The sequence below is a fragment of the Thalassophryne amazonica genome, chromosome 19 (assembly GCF_902500255.1).
Source record: "Thalassophryne amazonica chromosome 19, fThaAma1.1, whole genome shotgun sequence".
NCBI classification, from domain to species: Eukaryota; Metazoa; Chordata; class Actinopteri; order Batrachoidiformes; family Batrachoididae; genus Thalassophryne; species Thalassophryne amazonica.
Window position 1 is genome coordinate 9743842 of NC_047121.1, and position 19297 is coordinate 9763138.

At 41.5% G+C, this 19297-nt stretch overlaps 1 protein-coding gene across 3 annotated transcripts in view; it reads right to left on the minus strand.

Annotated features, from left to right (window-relative positions):
- daam2 (dishevelled associated activator of morphogenesis 2) overlaps positions 1-19297 on the minus strand; it is a 290269-nt gene that overhangs the window by 31053 nt on the left and 239919 nt on the right. For 2 of the 3 annotated variants that reach the window (XM_034160092.1, XM_034160093.1), the window contains 2 exons: positions 11080-11187; positions 7880-7909 (listed from right to left, as the gene is read on the minus strand). In XM_034160092.1, the coding sequence (XP_034015983.1) occupies positions 7880-7909; positions 11080-11187 (138 nt within the window). The remainder of the gene's footprint in view (positions 1-7879; positions 7910-11079; positions 11188-19297) is intronic. The other variant, XM_034160095.1, reaches the window with a different exon arrangement.

A 19297-nucleotide genomic window follows, 5' to 3' on the forward strand; every position in this document is an offset into this window, starting at 1 on the left:
AAGCATCCCCACAGCATGATGCTGCCACCACCATGCTTCACTGTAGGGATGGTGCCCGGTTTCCTCCAAACATGATGTCTGACATTCACACCAAAGAGTTCAATCTTTGTCTCATCAGATCATAGAATTTTGTTTCTCATGGTCTGAGAGTCCTTCGGGTGCTTTTTGGTAAACTCCAGGCAGGCTGCCATGTGCCTTTTACTAAGCAGTGGCTTGACGCACACCTCCTGCGTGAGGTGTGCATCCCGCTGTCCAGCTGAACAGGTGAGTGCTGCCTGTTTTTCATGTGCCATTTTGTAATGGGTGCGGACGTCTGCATTTCCAGGTTGCGAGGAACACCACCATCACATGAGTGACATCCGTAATATACAGTATTATTGTTTGTAGTCAGTTTGGGTCAGTCTAGCTCACTTTGGGTGGGTCTTTGCACCCCAATTGAGGTGCACTGGATGTTGCACATTCAGGATGGATTTGCCATGCCTGACCATGGCGAGTTTCCCTCGAACATGATCAGATTGTTTCGAATGCTGTTTTGACGAGGTGAGAATATTGAGAAGAGTCCACCTCAACTACTGTATGATTTTTTACACCTTAAATGCAGCTCAAATGTTTTTAACATTTGCTAAACATTCGGGCCGGCCACGGGAATTTGTCTGACTGTTTGGAACACACACAGATCACAGTCGGAGGTTTTCGAAGGCACCTCGACTATTCTCGTTTCATTCAGATGGCATTCAGGCTCATTCGGCCTCTAGTGTGAGGGGGGTGTAACCGACAGCAGCAATTTGCATTGCTGACACCCCCCACAAAAGCTCTGGTGACCTTCACATTAGAGCCCGACCGATATTATCGGCCGATATAAGCCCTTTTCAAAGTACTCACCATCGGCCGAAATTTTGCAGATAGAATACCGATAATTTCTCATAAACAGAACAGTTACAGTTACTGAAATAATGTTTGTGTTGGCAATGTAAAATGTCCTTGCACCGTTTGTCTAGTAGATGGAGCTCTGACGCCATTCAACTGAGAGCTGCTTACACCCCTGCTTAAATGTGTTCATCACCGGCCCCCGTAGTTCGCCGTCACACTGCACTGATCGGCTGACAAAAGCATACAAGTAAGTTTATAAGGATGTTGTTTGCAATAACTTTGCGATTACATTCACCCCACATATCTGCCGTTTGAGTTCAACTCAGTTTGATTAACTCAGTTTATGTGGTAATGTGTCAAATGTGCTTCATTGCGTCGGTCACGCTTGTTATTAAGCCCACAATGTGTAGACCTTATTTCTAGCATGAACAACTTTTGTTTACTGCTAAGAGGTTGAAACATTCAGATTCACTGGTTGTCCGGAAGGGTTCTGGGAATTACTGCCATTCGCCATTAACCCTCTGGGGCCGACGCCATCGACAGCTGGGACCAAGCTTTACTAAACTGTAAATAACTTTTTAATGATATGAGATAGAAACTTCCTTTTTTTTGCTGAAAAGTTAACCAAGAAAAGACAAGCCAAGAACATCTGACATCCAGAAGGAGCTCAGCAGAAATGCTGCTTCTTCCTGTTGAAAAGAACTAAAGCAGAACAGCTCTGGCACAACTCTATGGAGGTTTTCCAGGCACACAGAGCACACGTATCCACATGACCACACCCTAGACTTCCCCAAGTGCTGCAATGTCTGGAGTTTATTTATGTGGAGGAATCTGTATTTTTCACATTGAAGCAGCCGGCAGCTTTTATCCAGAGAAAACAATAACTGAGGGAGTTTCTCAGACAATTCCATCAGCCAGATCTTAAAGGTTGTGAGGAAGAAGAGTTTTCTGAAGAGGTTTCTGACCCAAAACATCTGCAGGTCTCCAGAGATGCCACGGTCACCACCAATGCTGAAGTTTTTCTCAAAATTACTGGATTTGAAGTGTACAGATTATCTTAATAAAAATGCTAACCACGGTTGCTAATCATGGTTTATGCAAACAGCTGGCATCATCCAGAATTTATGATTTCTTTAAGACTGTCCATCATTAGTCAAAGCCATCATATCAATTTAATGTCCTGTATAAATAGCAGTAAGCTTAACATCATCACGTGCGTGTGCAGTGATGCCGGTAACGCGTTACTCTAATCTGACCACTTTTTTTTGTAACGAGTAATCTAACGCGTTAATCTTTCCAAATCAGTAATCAGATTAAAGTTACTTCTCCATGTCACTGTGCGTTACTATTATTTTTCATTGTAGGTCGACAGCAGCATTAAACTTGGTCTGTGGGCAGGAGGTCGGGGTTCGACTGAACTGCCCACTTTAAGCGAGCTGTGAGCTTTTCATCCGCGTTTTTTTTGCAGCTGCTCGACTCTTCCTCACCTCTTAAAGTGCGGTGATCAGCACACCTGCACTGAGCTTTACAAAGACATTTTTATACTGTTTTTCCTCCTTTATTTAGAATTCTGAGCTGAGCCGCTCCGTATCTGGTCGTTAAAAACAGCTGATCCACCGCGACGCGTCAACAACTAACACTATTTTCCACTCAAATGCACCTAAACTCTCTTTCTGAGGACCACATGATGTGAAAACGCAATAAAACTTTCTTACCTGTAAATCTGGTCATGTTTTCTGCATAAATAAATGTTATCCATTCTTTGTGCTCAAACACCAAAGCAGGGGCGAATCCAGATGGAATGGGGGCGTGGGGCAAGGATGTGCCCCCCCCACAACACCCCTAGATTAAAGGTCCAGTTTTGAAGCCGTTTTTTACTACAACTACTAATATTGCTTAAAATAATAATAATTTCGACAATGAAAAATGTTTATAGAGAATTTAAATGTTAGAAAAATGTTAGAATTTAATAGTTACATTTATAAACAATGTAGGTTCGAAATTGCAAGTTTTACTGTTACAGTGCTGTCAACAGTTAAATATGAGGTCAAGAAAGAGGTCTTTATTTTACTTTTTATAAAACAAGTATTTATTTTCATTGAAGTCAAGAAAGGGTGACTATAAAGTGAGTTTTGGCAAAACAGGTATCATTGTCATGTTGCGGTGGCAGAGGGTTGTTTTTGGCAGCTGGGAAAAGTAACTAAAAAAGTAACTAGTAATCTAACTTAGTTACTTTTACAATTGAGTAATCAGTAAAGTAACTAAGTTACTTTTTCAAGGAGTAATCAGTAATTGGATTTTTCAAAGTAACTGTGGCAACACTGTGCGTGTGTGTCTGTTTTTCAACTGCTCACATTCAACTCGGATCAACAAATCCACTATGGATCCACATACTGATTTGGCACCAGTTTTCAATCAATCAATCTTTTTATATAGCGCCAAATCACAACAAACAGTTGCCCCAAGGCGCTTTATATTGTAAGGCAAGGCCATACAATAATTATGTAAAACCCCAACGGTCAAAACGACCCCCTGTGAGCAAGCACTTGGCTACAGTGGGAAGGAAAAACTCCCTTTTAACAGGAAGAAACCTCCAGCAGAACCAGGCTCAGGGAGGGGCAGTCTTCTGCTGGGACTGGTTGGGGCTGAGGGAGAGAACCAGGAAAAAGACATGCTGTGGAGGGGAGCAGAGATCGATCACTAATGATTAAATGCAGAGGGGTGCAAAAAAGAGCACTCAAAAGAGCAAAAAGAGAAAGAAACAGTGCATCATGGGAACCCCCCAGCAGTCTACGTCTATAGCAGCATAACTAAGGGATGGTTCAGGGTCACCTGATCCAGCCCTAACTATAAACTTTAGCAAAAAGGAAAGTTTTAAGCCTAATCTTAAAAGTAGAGAGGGTGTCTGTCTCCCTGATCTGAATTGGGAGCTGGTTCCACAGGAGAGGAGCCTGAAAGCTGAAGGCTCTGCCTCCCATTCTACTCTTACAAACCCTAGGAACTACAAGTAAGCCTGCAGTCTGAGAGCGAAGCGCTCTATTGGGGTGATATGGTACTACGAGGTCCCTAAGATAAGATGGGACCTGATTATTCAAAACCTTATAAGTAAGAAGAAGAATTTTAAATTCTATTCTAGAATTAACAGGAAGCCAATGAAGAGAGGCCAATATGGGTGAGATATGCTCTCTCCTTCTAGTCCCCGTCAGTACTCTAGCTGCAGCATTTTGAATTAACTGAAGGCTTTTTAGGGAACTTTTAGGACAACCTGATAATAATGAATTACAATAGTCCAGCCTAGAGGAAATAAATGCATGAATTAGTTTTTCAGCATCACTCTGAGACAAGACCTTTCTGATTTTAGAGATATTGCGTAAATGCAAAAAATCAGTCCTACATATTTGTTTAATATGCGCTTTGAGTGACATATCCTGATCAAAAATGACTCCAAGATTTCTCACAGTATTACTAGAGGTCAGGGTAATGCCATCCAGAGTAAGGATCTGGTTAGACACCATGTTTCTAAGATTTGTGGGGCCAAGTACAATAACTTCAGTTTTATCTGAGTTTAAAAGCAGGAAATTAGAGGTCATCCATGTCTTTATGTCTGTAAGACAATCCTGCAGTTTAGCTAATTGGTGTGTGTCCTCTGGCTTCATGGATAGATAAAGCTGGGTATCATCTGCGTAACAATGAAAATTTAAGCAATACCGTCTAATAATACTGCCTAAGGGAAGCATGTATAAAGTGAATAAAATTGGTCCTAGCACAGAACCTTGTGGAACTCCATAATTAACTTTAGTCTGTGAAGAAGATTCCCCATTTACATGAACAAATTGTAATCTATTAGACAAATATGATTCAAACCACCGCAGCGCAGTGCCTTTAATACCTATGGCATGCTCTAATCTCTGTAATAAAATTTTATGGTCAACAGTATCAAAAGCAGCACTGAGGTCTAACAGAACAAGCACAGAGATGAGTCCACTGTCCGAGGCCATAAGAAGATCATTTGTAACCTTCACTAATGCTGTTTCTGTACTATGATGAATTCTAAAACCTGACTGAAACTCTTCAAATAGACCATTCCTCTGCAGATGATCAGTTAGCTGTTTTACAACTACCCTTTCAAGAATTTTTGAGAGAAAAGGAAGGTTGGAGATTGGCCTATAATTAGCTAAGATAGCTGGGTCAAGTGATGGCTTTTTAAGTAATGGTTTAATTACTGCCACCTTAAAAGCCTGTGGTACATAGCCAACTAACAAAGATAGATTGATCATATTTAAGATTGAAGCATTAAATAATGGTAGGGCTTCCTTGAGCAGCCTGGTAGGTATGGGGTCTAATAAACATGTTGATGGTTTGGATGAAGTAACTAATGAAAATAACTCAGACAGAACAATCGGAGAGAAAGAGTCTAACCAAATACTGGCATCACTGAAAGCAGCCAAAGATAACGATACGTCTTTGGGATGGTTATGAGTAATTTTTTCTCTAATAGTTAAAATTTTGTTAGCAAAGAAAGTCATGAAGTCATTACTAGTTAAAGTTATACTCAGCTCAATAGAGCTCTGACTCTTTGTCAGCCTGGCTACAGTGCTGAAAAGAAACCTGGGGTTGTTCTTATTTTCTTCAATTAGTGATGAGTAGAAAGATGTCCTAGCTTTACGGAGGGCTTTTTTATAGAGCAACAGACTCTTTTTCCAGGCTAAGTGAAGATCTTCTAAATTAGTGAGACGCCATTTCCTCTCCAACTTACGGGTTATCTGCTTTAAGCTACGAGTTTGTGAGTTATACCACGGAGTCAGGCACTTCTGATTTAAAGCTCTCTTTTTTAGAGGAGCTACAGCATCCAAAGTTGTCTTCAATGAGGATGTAAAACTATTGACGAGATACTCTATCTCACTTACAGAGTTTAGGTAGCTACTCTGCACTGTGTTGGTATATGGCATTAGAGAACATAAAGAAGGAATCATATCCTTAAACCTAGTTACAGCGCTTTCTGAAAGACTTCTAGTGTAATGAAACTTATTCCCCACTGCTGGGTAGGCCATCAGAGTAAATGTAAATGTTATTAAGAAATGATCAGACAGAAGGGAGTTTTCAGGGAATACTGTTAAGTCTTCTATTTCCATACCATAAGTCAGAACAAGATCTAAGATATGATTAAAGTGGTGGGTGGACTCATTTACTTTTTGAGCAAAGCCAATAGAGTCTAATAATAGATTAAATGCAGTGTTGAGGCTGTCATTCTCAGCATCTGTGTGGATGTTAAAATCGCCCACTATAATTATCTTATCTGAGCTAAGCACTAAGTCAGACAAAAGGTCTGAAAATTCACAGAGAAACTCACAGTAACGACCAGGTGGACGATAGATAATAACAAATAAAACTGGTTTTTGAGACCTAATGTTTAATAGACCACATTTAACTGTTTTAGTCTGTGGTGCAGTTGAAGGTGCTATATTATTTTTTCTTTTTGAATTTTTATGCTTAAATAGATTTTTGCTGGTTATTGGTAGTCTGGGAGCAGGCACCGTCTCTACGGGGATGGGGTAATGAGGGGATGGCAGGGGCAGAGAAGCTGCAGAGAGGTGTGTAAGACTACAACTCTGCTTCCTGGTCCCAACCCTGGATAGTCACGGTTTGGAGGATTTAAGAAAATTGGCCAGATTTCTAGAAATGAGAGCTGCTCCATCCAAAGTGGGATGGATGCCGTCTCTCCTAACAAGACCAGGTTTTCCCCAGAAGCTTTGCCAATTATCTATGAAGCCCACCTCATTTTTTGGACACCACTCAGACAGCCAGCAATTCAAGGAGAACATGCGGCTAAACATGTCACTCCCGGTCCGATTGGGGAGGGGCCCAGAGAAAACTACAGAGTCCGACATTGTTTTTGCAAAGTTACACACCGATTTAATGTTAATTTTAGTGACCTCCGATTGGCGTAACCGGGTGTCATTACTGCCGACGTGAATTACAATCTTACCAAATTTACGCTTAGCCTTAGCCAGCAGTTTCAAATTTCCTTCAATGTCGCCTGCTCTGGCCCCCGGAAGACAATTGACTATGGTTGCTGGTGTCGCTAACTTCACATTTCGCAAAACAGAGTCGCCAATAACCAGAGTTTGATCCTCGGCGGGTGTGTCGTCGAGTGGGGAAAAACGGTTAGAAATGTGAACGGGTTGGCGGTGTACACAGGGCTTCTGTTTAGGACTACGCTTCCTCCTCACAGTCACCCAGTCGGCCTGCTTTCCCGGCTGCTCGGGATCTGCCGGAGGTAACTAACGGCGGCTAAGCTACCTTGGTCCGCACCGACTACAGGGGCCTGGCTAGCTGTAGAATTTTCCACGGTGCGGAGCCGAGTCTCCAATTCGCCCAGCCTGGCCTCCAAAGCTACGAATAAGCTACACTTATTACAAGTACCGTTACTGCTAAAGGAGGCCGAGGAATAACTAAACATTTCACACCCAGAGCAGAAAAGTGCGGGAGAGACAGGAGAAGCCGCCATGCTAAATCGGCTAAGAGCTAGTAGCTACGCTAAGCTAGCGGATTCCTAAAAACACGCAAAGTGAATAATGCGTAAATAATTTAGAGGTGATTCAGCAGAAGGAGTGCTTTAGTTAAGGCACGTAAAGATTACACTGTGAAACAAATCATAATCTAGATAACTAGATCAATCTAACTGCGCAGATTAAACAGCTAACAGATACAGAAAAACACCGCTGTGCTCCGGAACAGGAAGTGATACAATACCGCAGTGAGAGCCAACCACCAGTAGAGGCAAGCCTTTGCCACCACGTTCCCTTCATCACTGATGAAATGGGCTTCTCAGGAACAAAAACAGCTTGAACATTTAACTTTAACACTGAAAACAGCATCCTTGCACAGGCAACACTACAGGCAGCCATTAACATAAACCCACTCACGACACAAACGCAGTGTGTCCTCACTGCTGGATGGTGAACTATAGAAGAAAAGAGGAAAAGAAGCTGCGAGAGCCTGGACTCACCTGTTTGAATGACTGGTTAGTGAGCAGGTCCTGCGCAGGCAGTCGGAGCATTGCAGAGACACCATAAAATTGAAAAGACATGCAAAGATTAGCAATTCAAGCAGAAAGGATGCAGATCTCCAGCAACGGGTGGAGCAAAAAAAGAACAACTACATATTAACTGAAGGTGGCAAAGCCTCTGCAAGGAAAACAGCCTGCCATCTAAGTCATCAAGGGCTCCTGGGATCTGCAGCAGAAGCTTAAATATGATGATGTTATGAGGTAAACTACAATCTGAATATATGTCCGGACAGAAAACTGATCTTTAGCAGCTGGTTGCAGTAAAATCACTTCAGGCCGTCTTCTTCTGCACATTTATGAGACATGGATAAAAAGAAATAAATTACTCATAAGCAGTGTTACCACAGTTACTTTGAAAAAGTAATCCAATTACTGATTACTGATTACTCCTTGAAAAAGTAAGTTACTTTACTGATTACTCAACTGGAAAAGTAACTAAGTTAGATTACTAGTTACTTTTTTAGTTACTTTTCCCAGCTGCCGACAACAACCCTCTGCCACCTCAACATGACAATGATACCTGTTTTGCCAAAACTCACTTTATAGTCACCCTTTCTTGACTTCAATGAAAAAAATACTTGTTTTATAAAAAGTAAAATAAAGACCTCTTTCTTGACCTCATATTTAACTGTTGACAGCACTGTAACAGTAAAATTTCTAACCTACATTGTTTATAAATGTAAATATTAAATTCTAACATTTAAATTCTCTCTAAACATTTTACTTGTCGAAATTATTATTATAAGTAGTATTAGTAGTTGTAGTAAAAAAATGGCTTCAAAACTGGACCTTTAATCTAGGGGCGTTGTGGGGGGGCACATCCCTGCCCCACACCCCCATTCCATCTGGATTCGCCCCTGCTTTGGCGTTTGAGCACAAAGAATGGATAACATTTATTTATGCAGAAAACATGACCAGATTTACAGGTAAGAAAGTTTTATTGCGTTTTCACATCATGTGGTCCTCAGAAAGAGAGTTTAGGTGCATTTGAGTGGAAAATAGTGTTAGTTGTTGATGCGTTGCAGAGGATCAGCTGTTTTTAGCGAGCAGATACGGCGCGCTCAGCTCAGAATTCTAAATAAAGGAGAAAAAAAAGCATAAAAGTGTCTTTGTAAAGCTCAGTGCAGGTGTGCTGTTGTCACCGCGCTTTAAGAGGTGAGGACGAGTCGTAGCTGTTGTAGAAAACCGCAGATGAAAAGCTCACAGCTCGCTTAAAGTGGGCAGTTCAGTCGAACCCCGACCTCCTGCCCACGGACCAAGTTTAATGCTGCTGTCAACCCACAATGAAAAAATAATAGTAACGCACAGTGACTTTGAGAAGTAACTTTAATCTGATTACTGATTTGGAAAGATTAACGCGTTAGATTACTCGTTACCAAAAAAAGTGGTTAGATTGGAGTAACGTGTTACTGGCATTACTGCTCATAAGAGTCAGGGACACAACTGGGAGCTGTCATCTTATTTTCAGCAAAAGTTAACTTCCCAATTGAATTAACGGTGGAGAGCTTGCAACATATTTGAGCAGCTTTTGTCCCCATCTAGTGGGTAATGTGTGCATTTCAGGGCTTTGGTACATTTCTTAATTGAAACCCAAAATAGATAAAAAAAAAAAAAAAAGGCATTTATAAATGTCAGAAATATATGATTGTTTTTTCTTTTTTGGGGGGGGGGGGGGGGGGGGCAGGCAAATCGTTGACCTCCCAGTATTAATGTATAAAAATGTAAATTTTGAAAGTTTTACAGCTCGAGTTTTAGGATGCAGAAGGTTTTGCCATAAGGACAGATAGAAGGACATTACTTTATCTTGACAAGAATTTACAGTTGGGCATAAAAAAAATTACAAAACAACAAGCATTTTTTTTTTTACCTTTGATCTTATCTTTGATGCTCTGGAAATTAGCCAACAATCTGCGCAGATTTACTTTGTGAAGTCTTGTAATGAATAAAGGTGTATAGGACATTTTATATGTAGTTACTGAGATAAACAAAGTTCTTGCAGTGTCTTAATTTGTGGAATTATTTTGCGTGTGTTCACTGAAACATGCGCTTTAGATTGTATAAACATTTGTCTTGACATGGAAAAGGCAAAATAATGCGGTAACTAAGTCTACGGAGGACAAATATAAACAAAATCACATTTGGAACCACAGACCAATGTTTAGAAAAGCTATTATGTCACGTACAATGTAAACATGTCATTACTATCCAGTTGGATCTTTGCGCTGCCATATGGAACCCGGTCAGAAAATCCAGGAAAATGTTGAGTTTTATGCGGCCATATCCACAGAGATCTGAATCTCAGAGGTCGGCTTGTGCCAGTAAAAACCTGCTCTGTATAAATAAATACTAACAGTAAATCTTTGCCGGCAACAACCTCAAATCACTATTTAATAAAAGTCAGGAGGCTTTTAAAGCAGAGCAGTAAAATGCACCATAAAATGTTTTCAACAAGAGGAATGTCTCCATGGAGGTTCTGCTCTGCTCTTCAGCGTAACCTCTGACACCCTGTTTTCAATCGAGTACTTGAACCCAATTAGGACTTCAATAACATTCCATTTAAACTATCTGAGGCAACACGATCTGTCAGTAAGATGGAACTGAACTGAAAATGATCACACGACAAGTGGTATGTAATTAGCTGCTGGCACGGAGAAAAATAAGGAGGTGGGCACTCTGTAATCACCCGATTAGTGAGTCCCTGAAGACTCTTCATATTCTGAAGTCACTGTTTGTTTCCTGTGTGTTGACTACTTGTGATGTTCATGGTGTAGTTACATTATGCTAAGCCACAAGCCCTCAAAGAGCTTTTCCCAGAACATCACACAAAAAGTGCGAAGGTGCAAGTCGAGCACCAGCGCTCACTCAGCGCTGACCAGCTGCTCATGTCAGCCTGCAGCTGGACAGCAGTGACCATCAGCCAAGAGAGCCAGCTGAACTTCAGGGCTTACTGCAACATCGGCCATTCAACAGGTGGTCATCTAATGCAATGCTTGTAAACACAACACACACACACACACACACACACACACACACACACACACACACACACACACACACACACACACACACACACACACACACACACACACACACACACACACACACACCAGTAAAATAAACGCATTCCAGAAAGTTCAAACCTGCTGCCGCTGATACGCTGAGAACATCTTCTCAATGTCCTTCAGGTCAAGCGTCTTGAAAGCTCGAAGGTCATCGATGTCATTCCAGATGGTGCCATTGATCATATTCTGAGAAAGAGTGGATGAACGTGTGAAAACCGGAGAAGAACAGACGTTTGGAAGATGTTCTGGGGCTCAGTATCATAAAGCTGTTAACATGGTCACATTGTACTACGTGGAGAATCAGAACGCTGCTGTTAGAAGGAAGCTGCAAATCACAGTCCAATTCTACACACAGGTGTGGAGACGTGTACATCCACTCATCATGGACATTAGGGTGCATCAAATTTGAATGGGAAATTTTAATTTCAAAATATCAATTTGGCTGGCATTGCAATTTATTCCAATTAACATAAAAGCAACTTTTGCAAAGTTTTGAGGAATTCCATTGAGATTTAGGGGTGCCACGTAACACATGGACTTTTGTGAAATTGCGAAAAATGTGCAATTTTTAGTCTATTTGCCAAAAGGTTGACCTGGAAATGATGAATACAGTGAACTTTTATGCAGTAACATGTTCTACAGGGTTATCAAAGTAAAAGTTGTTTGTTTGCCCTTTGGGCAACTTGGTCATTTGTCAGAATTCAACTTTCAAGATTCTTCATTCATTTTGTCCTACAGTCCTACAGACAAAATTAATGAAGAATCTGTTCTCCTACAGACAAAATGAATGGAGGTCAATGGGACATGTTCACAGTTCAGAGTTTTGTGCAGCAGTCATGGATGTCGGACACACATATAAAGTTTAGTTGACTTTACTGTTAAACACAAGAGGTGATACTGGACACACACCCCCATTGTGCACGCTACACTGGGACAGCAAGTTAACACTGATGCTCAGCAATGTGGAGGAGCACCTTACAGTGGTGGTTGGAGATGCAGAGCAGCTTAAACTTCTTTGTGTCCTGGTGTATAAGAGGCAGACCAATGAGACATGTGGAGTGTTCATTGAATGGTTGACATGCAAGCTGCTGCAGGACTGGTGCTGTGCTGACCAGGTTGTCAACGTGGCATTTGACACCACTGCGAAAACACCAGCCATCTCACAGCAGCCTGCATTGCCATACAGCTCTCACTGGGTCAACCATTGCTTTGGTCTGGGTTTCGGCACCACACTGCTGAGGTCCTCCTGATCTAGGTTTTCACAGACCCAAAGGTGGCATCATCATGCTCGCCAGAGGTTACCTTGTTCACACGTCAGAGAGAAATGGAACCTGTTACCACAAGAATCCAACAGTTTGTGCAACTATGTCTTGTGGTTCTGGATGCAGATGGTGAAGAGCAGACTGCAGTGAACTTCCAATGACCAGGAGTGCCCCACAAGGCATGACGGATGGCCAAGCTGCTCTATACTCTCAAGCTGGCTGTGATGTAGCAGTACATTGCGTTGCTTCCTCAGGGCACAATCACCACATGTCAGCAGGTGGCGAAGATTCAGGCATTTGTCATTTTTATTACACACATCAAATCAAATCAATTTTATTTATATAGCGCCAAATCACAACAAACAGTTTCCCCAAGGCGCACATCTATGCAAAGTGGTGGTTGACCTGCGTGAAAGCTGTAGATGCTGCCTGAAATGACTGCTACAGTCATTTCAGGCTGCTACACATCAGAATTTTGGCTCTCTGTTGGGACTGTTTACACTGAGACTGCTACCTGCTGCTTTGGACTTGAATTAACAGTCTTTTTCAAGACTTTTTTTTTTACTTTTTTACCTTTTTTTTTAATTTTTTTAACCTTTTTTACTGTGCTCCAACGCCTAAAGAAGACCTCTAACGGTCGAAACATCGCGACGGAGCACTTTTATCTGCTAACTTTCATCAGCGTTGGCAAGCTAACTAGCTTGCTAACGCTTTCGTTTTTATTTTTTTATTTTTATTTTTTTTTTTTTCTCTTTTAGCACTGTTGTCGTGCGTTATCTGTGCTGCTCCACAGCGTGTTTAGTTGATTTTTATTTTATTTTAGTACCGTTGTCGTGCGTTGCCTGTGCTGTTTCATGGCCTGTTTGGTGCCTTGATTGGGGCACTCCTTCTGCTGAATCACCTTTAAATTATTTACACATTATTCACTTTGTGTGTTTTTAGGAATCCGCTAGGTTGCGTAGCTACTAGCTCTTAGCCGATTTAGCATGGCGGCTTCTCCTGTCTCTCCCGCACTTTTCTGCTCTGGGTGTGAAATGTTTAGTTATTCCTCGGCCTCCTTTAGCAGTAACGGTACTTGTAATAAGTGCAGCTTATTCGTAGCTTTGGAGGCCAGGCTGGGCGAATTGGAGACTCGGCTCCGCACCGTGGAAAATTCTACAGCTAGCCAGGCCCCTGTAGTCGGTGCGGACCAAGGTAGCTTAGCTGCCGCTAGTTCCCCCCTGGCAGATCCCGGGCAGTCGGGAAAGCAGGCTGACTGGGTGACTGTGAGGAGGAAGCGTAGCCCTAAACAGAAGCCCCGTGTACACCGTCAACCCGTTCACATCTCTAACCGTTTTTCCCCACTCGACGATACACTCGCCGAGGATCAAACTCTGGTTATTGGCGACTCTGTTTTGAGAAATGTGAAGTTAGCGACACCAGCAACCATAGTCAATTGTCTTCCAGGGGCCAGAGCAGGCGACATTGAAGGACATTTGAAATTGCTGGCTAAGGCTAAGCGTAAATTTGGTAAGATTGTAATTCACGTCGGCAGTAATGACACTCGGTTACGCCAATCGGAGGTCACTAAAATTAACATTAAATCGGTGTGTAACTTTGCAAAAACAATGTCGGACTCTGTTGTTTTCTCTGGGCCCCTCCCCAATCAGACCGGGAGTGACATGTTTAGCCGCATGTTCTCCTTGAATTGCTGGCTGTCTGAGTGGTGTCCAAAAAATGAGGTGGGCTTCATTGATAATTGGCAAAGCTTCTGGGGAAAACCTGGTCTTGTTAGGAGAGACGGCATCCATCCCACTTTAGATGGAGCAGTTCTCATTTCTAGAAATCTGGCCAATTTTCTTGGATCCTCCAAACTGTGACTGTCCAGCGTTGGGACCAGGAGGCAGAGCTGTGGTCTTATACACCTCTCTGCAGCTTCTCTCCCCCTGCCATCCCCTCATTACCCCATCCCCGTAGAGACGGTGCCTGCTCCCAGACCACCAATAACCAGTAAAAATCTATTTAAGCATAAAAATTCAAAAAGAAAAAATAATATAGCACCTTCAATTGCACCACAGACTAAAACAGTTAAATGTGGTCTATTAAACATTAGGTCTCTCTCTTCTAAGTCCCTGTTGGTAAATGATATAATAATTGATCAACGTATTGATTTATTCTGCCTAACAGAAACCTGGTTACAGCAGGATGAATATGTTAGTTTAAATGAGTCAACACCCCCGAGTCACACTAACTGTCAGAATGCTCGTAGCACGGGCCGTGGCGGAGGATTAGCAGCAATCTTCCATTCCAGCTTATTAATTAATCAAAAACCTAGACAGAGCTTTAATTCATTTGAAAGCTTGTCTCTTAGTCTTGTCCATCCAAATTGGAAGTCCCAAAAACCAGTTTTATTTGTTATTATCTATCGTCCACCTGGTCGTTACTGTGAGTTTCTCTGTGAATTTTCAGACCTTTTGTCTGACTTAGTGCTTAGCTCAGATAAGATAATTATAGTGGGCGATTTTAATATCCACACAGATGCTGAGAATGACAGCCTCAACACTGCATTTGGTCTATTATTGGACTCTATCGGCTTTGCTCAAAAAGTAAATGAGTCCACCCACCACTTTAATCATATCTTAGATCTTGTTCTGACTTATGGTATGGGAATAGAAGATTTAACAGTATTCCCTGAAAACTCCCTTCTGTCTGATCATTTTTTAATAACATTTACATTTACCCTGATGGACTACCCTGCAGTGGGGAATAAGTTTCATTACACTAGAAGTCTTTCAGAAAGCGCTGTAACTAGGTTTAAGGATATGATTCCTTCGTTATGTTCTCTAATGTCATATACCAACACAGAGCAGAGTAGCTACCTAAACTCTGTAAGGGAGTTAGAGTATCTCGTCAATAGTTTTACATCCTCTTTGAAGACAACTTTGGATGCTGTAGCTCCTCTGAAAAGAGAGCTTTAAATCAGAAGTGTCTGACTCCGTGGTATAACTCACAAACTCGTAGCTTAAAGCAGATAACCCGTAAGTTGGAGAGGAAATGGCGTCTCACTAACTTAGAAGATCTTCACTTAGCCTGGAAAAAGAGTTTGTTGCTCTATAAAAAAGCCCTCCGTAAAGCTAGGACATCTTTCTACTCATCACTAATTGAAGAAAATAAGAATAACCTCAGGTTTCTTTTCAGCACTGTAGCTAGGCTGACAAAGAGTCAGAGCTCTATTGAGCTGAGTATTCCGTTAACTTTAACTAGTAATGACTTCATGACTTTCTTTGCTAACAAAATTTTGACTATTAGAGAAAAAATTACTCATAACCATCCCAAAGATGTATCGTTATCTTTGGCTGCTTTCAGTGATGCCGGTATTTGGTTAGACTCTTTCTCTCCGGTTGTTCTGTCTGAGTTATTTTCATTGGTTGCTTCGTCCAAACCATCGGCATGTTTATTGGACCCCATTCCTGCCAGGCTGCTCAAGGAAGTCCTACCATTATTTAATGCTTCAATCTTAAATATGATCAATCTATCTTTGTTAGTTGGTTATGTACCACAGGCCTTTAAGGTGGCAGTAATTAAACCATTACTTAAAAAGCCATCACTTGATCCAGCTATCTTAGCTAATTATAGGCCAATTTCCAACCTTCCTTTTCTCTCGAAGATTCTTGAGAGGGTAGTTGTAAAACAGTTAACTGATCACCTGCAGAGAAATGGTCTATTTGAAGAGTTTCAGTCAGGTTTTAGAATTCATCATAGTACAGAAACAGCATTAGTGAAGGTTACAAATGATCTTCTTATGGCTTCGGACAGTGGACTTATCTCTGTGCTTGTTCTGTTGGACCTCAGTTCTGCTTTTGATACTGCTGACCATAAAATTTTATTACAGAGATTAGAGCATGTCATAGGTATTAAAGGCACTGCGCTGCGGTGGTTTGAATCATATTTGTCTAATAGATTACAGTTTGTTCATGTAAATGGGGAATCTTCTTCACAGACTAAAGTTAATTATGGAGTTCCACAAGGTTCTGTGCTAGGACCAATTTTATTCACTTTATACATGCTTCCCTTAGGCAGTATTATTAGACGGTATTGCTTAAATTTTCATTGTTACGCAGATGATACCCAGCTTTATCTATCCATGAAGCCTGAGGATACACACCAATTAGCTAAACTGCAGGATTGTCTTACAGACATAAAGACATGGATGACCTCTAATTTCCTGCTTTTAAACTCAGATAAAACTGAAGTTATTGTACTTGGCCCCACAAATCTTAGAAGCATGGTGTCTAACCAGATCGTTACTCTGGATGGCATTTCCCTGATCTCTAGTAATACTGTGAGAAATCTTGGAGTCATTTTTGATCAGGATATGTCATTCAAAGTGCATATTAAACAAATATGTAGGACTGCCTTTTTGCATTTACGCAATATCTCTAAAATCAGAAAGGTCTTGTCTCAGAGTGATGCTGAAAAATTGTAATTCATTATTATCAGGTTGTCCTAAAAGTTCCCTAAAAAGCCTTCAGTTGGTTCAGAATGCTGCAGCTAGAGTACTGACGGGGACTAGCAGGAGAGAGCATATCTCACCCGTGTTGGCCTCTCTTCATTGGCTTCCTGTTAATTCTAGAATAGAATTTAAAATTCTTCTTCTTACTTATAAGGTTTTGAATAATCAGGTCCCATCTTATCTTAGGGACCTCGTAGTACCATATTACCCCATTAGAGCGCTTCGCTCTCAGACTGCGGGCTTACTTGTAGTTCCTAGGGTTTGTAAGAGTAGAATGGGAGGCAGAGCCTTCAGCTTTCAGGCTCCTCTCCTGTGGAACCAGCTCCCAATTCAGATCAGGGAGACAGATACCCTCTCTACTTTTAAGATTAGGCTTAAAACTTTCCTTTTCGCTAAGGCTTATAGTTAGGGTTGGATCGGGTGACCCTGGACCATCCCTTGGTTATGCTGCTTTAGACATAGATTGTGGGGGGTTCCCATGATGCACTGTTTCTTTCTCTTTTTGCTCCGTATGCATCACTCTGCATTTAATCATTAGTGATCGATCTCTGCCCCCCTTCACGGCATGTCTTTTTCCTGGTTTTTTCCCTCAGCCCCAACCAGTCTCAGCAGAAGACTGCCCCTCCCTGAGCCTGGTTCTGCTGGAGGTTTCTTCCTGTTAAAAGGGAGTTTTTCCTTCCCACTGTTGCCAAGTGCTTGCTCATAGGGGGTCGTTTTGACCGTTGGGGTTTTTCATAATTATTGTATGGCCTTGCCTTACAATATGGAGAGCCTTGGGGCAACTGTTTGTTGTGATTTGGCGCTATATAAAAAAAAAGTTGAGTTGATTGATTGACTCTGAGGTAGCGGGTGGGGAGACATATCTGGGGGGAGATGCACTGGCTAGGTTCAAAGTTCAGGTTCCATTTCCTCTCTCTTTCTCCCTGGTGATGTCAGTGGAGTGGACTCTGGCACAGACTGAGCAAGTTTAGTTAGTGTCAGCTCTTACCATTAGGCCTTGTTAGTTGCCAGTGAGTTAGCCACTAGAGAGAGTTTGTTCTTTTCACTGTGTCAGTATCGCCCACAAGGGGTAAAAAAAACTCAGGGTAAGGCCACGTGAACATGTCCCACTGACCTCCCTTCATTTTGTTTATAGGACAAATGAATGGAGAATCTTGAAAGTTGAATTCTGAGAAATGGCCAAGTTGCCCAAAGGGCAAACAAACAACTTTTCTGTGATAACCCTGTAGAACATGTTACTGTATAAAGGTTCACTGTACTCAACATTTCCAGGTCAACCTTTTGGCAATTAGACTAAAAATTGCACATTTTTCACAATTTCACAAAAGTTCATGTGTTATGTGGCACCCCTAAATCTCAATGGAATTCCTCAAAACTTTGCAAAAGTCATTTTTATCTTAACTGTAACAAAGTGCCATGCCAGCCAAATTGCTATTTGGAAAGATTCAAATTTGATGCACCCTAATGGACATGCGTGTCATCGACTGTCAGTGACATCATTGAACTGTTTTTTTTTTTTTTAATGACTGCACAAAAACATCTTCAACAGAAAAACACAGCTTATTGCATAACTTAATTCATTTAGGATTTTCTGAAATCAATACACACACACACACACACACACACACACACACACACACACACACACACACACACACACACACACACACACACACACACACACACACACACCTACTTCGATTCAACATGTTTTGACTTATCAAGGTCTCAGTGTCCTGTTAGTGACCATGACTGATTGATTACCTACAGCAGTTGATTGATTGCTGGTAGCTTCTTTGTTCCAAAACAAAGTTTATTTGACAGCATTCATGGAACTGACCAACATACAGCACCGCGGGAAAGTCCAAGGAGATGTTTGCACATCAGAAAAAAGAAGCTTATTGTAGGTTTACATGTTGGCAATGTTTTTGAGCCATTTCGAAACAGCTGCATGTTTGAAGATCATCAGCTGAGACAAGTGCATGCTCAGAGGTGTAGCTACTTTTCCAAGGTTTGGAAGAAGACACAAACTGCTGACAGGAAATTAGTTCAGATGGTCAGTAACAATCTAGAAACCACCAAGGAACATAAGCTGGAAGCTGTTGCAACACCAGTGTAACTGTCTACAGTCAAACAACCTTCATGTCTCCATGGACTGAGAGGCTATTATCCAAGAAAGAAGCTCCTGCTCCAAAATAGACGCCTTTAAACTCCGCCAAAGCTTCCCGCTGACCACAAAAACAATGAAAGAAAAAACCCTTTTCTGAAGGAACGTTTCAAGGTCAGACAAGACAAAGACTGAATTGTTTGACCACAATGACACGTCTGGAGGTATGTTTTTTCCTTTGTAATACTATAAGCCTATCAGACTGCTAGGCTAACGAGGGCCCGCACCAGGGCAGACATTTTTATTTATTAATTAATTAATTTTTAAATAACACCAATGAAGAATAACACAGTGGAAAAATGAAAAACACCACAAAATATTCATTAATTCCTGAATCAAAGATCATTTAGGCGCATCTGCAGTGCTCTGAACAAC